Genomic DNA, 3,952 nt, shown 5'->3' with positions numbered 1-3,952 from the left:
CCCTCTCGAATCTCGATGGAATCGCGGATTGAATTCCTACTGCCAATTCCAGGACAGATAAACTTGTTGCTTTCTGAATTTCGTGACCTGAACCTTTTGCACATCACACACCACAGATGATGATTTTTTTTTATTACTAGATACATATTCACAATCAACAGGAAATAAGCGTGTGTATCAAGTGTGAAACCCAAAATGGAATTCCCAACCGTGACCTGTGGTGCTCGACAAATGACAAAAAATAATCTGTGCAGCTCACGACGACGGTGTTTCCTTTGCCGCATGCTGATCCAGCCAGGAGATTATATCGTCGAGAACTTTGAAGATCCCTTCGTCCGGTTCACCTTCCAAGATGGCATGGTAGGCGTCTTTGTAAAGTCGCAGCGTCTTGTCCGAGGTCTTCGCTTTTTCATACAGATCTTTGCTCACGCCTGGGTCGGTGACCAAATCAGCCTCGCCATGCAAAATGATTATGGGCAGGGAAACCTAGATGGGAAATTGAGGCAAACTTTAAGCATCACAGAACAGGAACAGTACAGTAATAGAACAGGAATAAAGGCCACTGGCAGTGCTACAGCGTAATGTAATTCACATGTACAGCCAAAAATGACACACAAAGGACTTTCTCGAAAACAGGGTAGTTTTTTTTTTACCAGAAACAGGATAGCTCATTAAGTTGTACTCTATCAAGGACAAATATTTGGATCAAATAGTAGGAACATGGAATGCCTGCCTCCCTTGGTAGTGAACAAACCGAATTACCGGAACTAGAGAAAATATCATCACCCCTCAGATCAAAAACTTTCAACCTAGTCCACAGTTTATAACTTATTCTTATGGCTTGCCTATATTCTTCACTAAACCAGGAGGCAACATGGCATACCCAAAGATTCAATGCAAATTCCCACATGTTAAGAGTTTGAACAAAAGAATTTAGGAGTGCTATTGATGTCAGAATGATTAACGACCTAGGCAACTGTGCAAGACTTAGATGACGCTTATATAAACAAAACCAACCAGAACAAAGCAAATGAAAAGCACATACTTCTTGTAGGCGACTTTCTATCTCTTGTGTGGTCCTCAGCATCTCCAGAGCTGTTCGGAGACGTGGTTTATCCTTGTAGGCAATCACATTGTAAGAACACTGCATTAAGCACCAAATTAATAGTCTTTTCACTAGGCATAACGTGTGAGCAGCTATAACTGAATAAGAAGTTCCCAATGAATAGATTAATCTTTGTATTAACCAAAAAAAGGGCAGTATTGACCTGCTCTTGTTTTTCTTTCTCTCTGAATGCCAATTCTGCCAAGTCTTTCTGTGGAACAAGCTTCTCTTTTGGAAGGAGTTTAGCCATGAAAATCAGAACTTGCTGAACAGGCCAAGCTGGGACCACGTCATCTGAAATCTATTAACGCGAGTTTGTGAATTAGTGACCAATCATAATTAGCATAGGTAGGATCTCACGCAGTAAAATCACCTTGCACATAGGTGCAACTAGAATTGCACCATTCCAGTCTTTCGGTTGCTTAAAGTGAATCTTCAATGCAACCGCACCACCCATAGATTGGCCAAACAGAAAGCTTGGGAGATCTCTGTATTCAGGATTCCCTGCCAGCATATGAATCGCACTTGAATAGTGAAAGAAGTATATTCACACTACATGGACTGGCTTACAGCAAACATTACGAACAAGTATGGACAGATATGGACTCAGTTCAGAATGATAAAAGTTAATTTATTGCAATGAAAGACAAGTTAATTTCTCATATATCGAAGATAAAACATCATAGGCCAATTCAATCATTGTGACACTAGATCCAATTTTGTCAGCCTCTCAGCAGTTCGGTAATGTAACAATTTATTACCAAGCTTACCCAATGCAATTTTCACATATTGCCGTTATCAAAAGTACTTGATTGCATGCATTAACTCTTATATGGAAATATTTGCAATCAATTTCAGGTATTGCAAGTCAACAGTGTCACATTATTAGACTGCTAGTGCTCATCCACACCTCTAGTACAAAATACATATTGGTTTGGCTGCTTAGTTTCGTAGAAATGTCACTATCAAATACTTACTGATAGTGGTGTAAGAGCTACAGGAGGAAAAAAAATTCAAAGTGAAGTATGTACAAACAAATAAAAAATTAATTCTTTACTTCTTGTTCATAGAGCTTAAGCATTATACATGTAAGACTGAAGAGAGTAAAAGCATTTCTTTAGCCTCATTTTGCAAAACAAAGCAATGTCCTATACCAGGAGTAAAAAGTATCACAAGTTCACAACTTCTGTTAATTTCTAAAACTCCTCATATAAAAAATAAAAAGAAGAAAGTAAATATAACTAGCAGTAGCTTGACCAAAAGCTGCAACTACATTATAGCAACATGTATGGTGGCTAGCAAACATGTCCTTTACTTGTGCAGAAAACAAGTTACTCATCTTAGTGAAAACAAATTCCATGTACATAATAATTTTAACCAGAATAAGGCATACCACTGTGGTAGAGAAACAAATTGCACTTTCCAACTGTTCCCCAAAAACTCGTATATAGAAATGGACATCATGAAAACCCAGCAATAATATAATGACGGAATACCTTTGATCTTAGCAAAATGTTCAGCAACATCGTCAACAAGAGTATCAAAGCTTGGAATATATCCATGAAGTCCTTCGGAAAGACCAAAACCAGGGTAGTCCAATGCAAATACTCCATATCCAGCCGAAGCAATCTTCCTAGCAATCCCTACAACAACAAGGAACTTAGTAAATGTAGCAAAAATGAAGCACCAAAGTAAATTCAATATTACTATAGTTTACTAATATACCATCAAGGAAAAAGGTACAGGTGTCTCCATAACCATGGCAGAGACAAACAATTGCTTTCATACGATGGTTCTCCGGAAACCAACATTTTGAGAATATCTCCACACCTCTGGAGTTCCGCTCATATGACTGTTGAAGAGGAACAAAATGTCACATTGTAAAGTATCAAACGGAGGAAGGAGTTAGGAGTACCAATGAGCAAAGTATCAAATGGCACGCCATGGCTTATAGGAGTACCAATGAGCAAACTACACTGTTGGCATACAACCTTCGAATGTCTATCCAACTTTATTTTAGCTTTTAAGCATAGCTGCAGTAATTTCATCCCTCACAGCAGAACTTCTCTATCAACTCAATGGAGGAAGCAGTGGGCATTAAATTTGCTTTGACGCTGCATTGGCTAATACTTTTAAACATGGAATTATACAACATGATACCGAAAATTCTGCTTATTTTCACAAATATACTTAACAGAATATATCACTGTGCCTGCTGCAGTGTTGTCTTATGTAGAACGTAATATCTAAATCTCTCTATTCAGTTCAAAGCAGAACACATACTAATGCAAAGATGGACCAACTTTATATGCCTCAAATTAATATATTGTACCGGTCAAGTGAGGGGTCTAATTATTATGACAAAAATGTACATTGTGGCTACACTACAAATTGTTAAGCAATACCTCTTTTGTTCCAATGTCACTGTATTGTGCCTGCAGAATAGAGAAAATGCAATTAAAAGATGTCATCCATGTCAGGACATAACACCAAAGGCATAGTTGGCTTTAATATAAGTATCAGAACTCAGAACATAGGAGGATCCAAAGAACAGGCAAAAAGGTGAATGTGAAAATTAAAGAGGTACACTTGTTTGGGAATATTCAATTACATTTTTGAATTTTACTATGCTTGCCGATTACTGGATTTCAGTAGGAAAAGAGTTGTAAGGCATGTTCATTGTAGAAGACATAAAAGCTACTAGTGAACAAGTTCATTGGAAAAGACATGAAAGCTACTCCTTCCATTCCATAATTCTTGTCGTGGTTTTACTCTATGTTTTTAAAGCGTCCCTAAGGCGACGCCTAGGCGTCGAAGCGCTCCCCCTCCGCTTTGGGCGCCTAGGCG

The 3,952-nt window shown here is 38.3% G+C and overlaps 1 protein-coding gene across 1 annotated transcript in view; it reads right to left on the bottom strand.

Moving 5' to 3' along the window:
• Positions 1–115: 115 nt before the first annotated feature.
• The window catches only part of LOC123104341 (caffeoylshikimate esterase), a 5,082-nt gene continuing 1,245 nt past the window's right edge, over positions 116–3,952 (bottom strand). Inside the window, exons 2-8 of the mRNA XM_044526172.1 lie at positions 3,511–3,540; positions 2,831–2,957; positions 2,602–2,748; positions 1,479–1,609; positions 1,269–1,406; positions 1,046–1,144; positions 116–486 (exon numbers count right to left, since the gene is read on the bottom strand). Coding sequence (XP_044382107.1) covers positions 256–486; positions 1,046–1,144; positions 1,269–1,406; positions 1,479–1,609; positions 2,602–2,748; positions 2,831–2,957; positions 3,511–3,540 — 903 coding nt within the window. The 3' untranslated portion in view covers positions 116–255. The remainder of the gene's footprint in view (positions 487–1,045; positions 1,145–1,268; positions 1,407–1,478; positions 1,610–2,601; positions 2,749–2,830; positions 2,958–3,510; positions 3,541–3,952) is intronic.

Source organism: Triticum aestivum, chromosome 5A (assembly GCF_018294505.1).
Source record: "Triticum aestivum cultivar Chinese Spring chromosome 5A, IWGSC CS RefSeq v2.1, whole genome shotgun sequence".
Classification (NCBI taxonomy): Eukaryota; Viridiplantae; Streptophyta; class Magnoliopsida; order Poales; family Poaceae; genus Triticum; species Triticum aestivum.
Note: the sequence above shows the minus strand (reverse complement) of the source record. Positions and strands in the feature narration are given on the sequence as shown.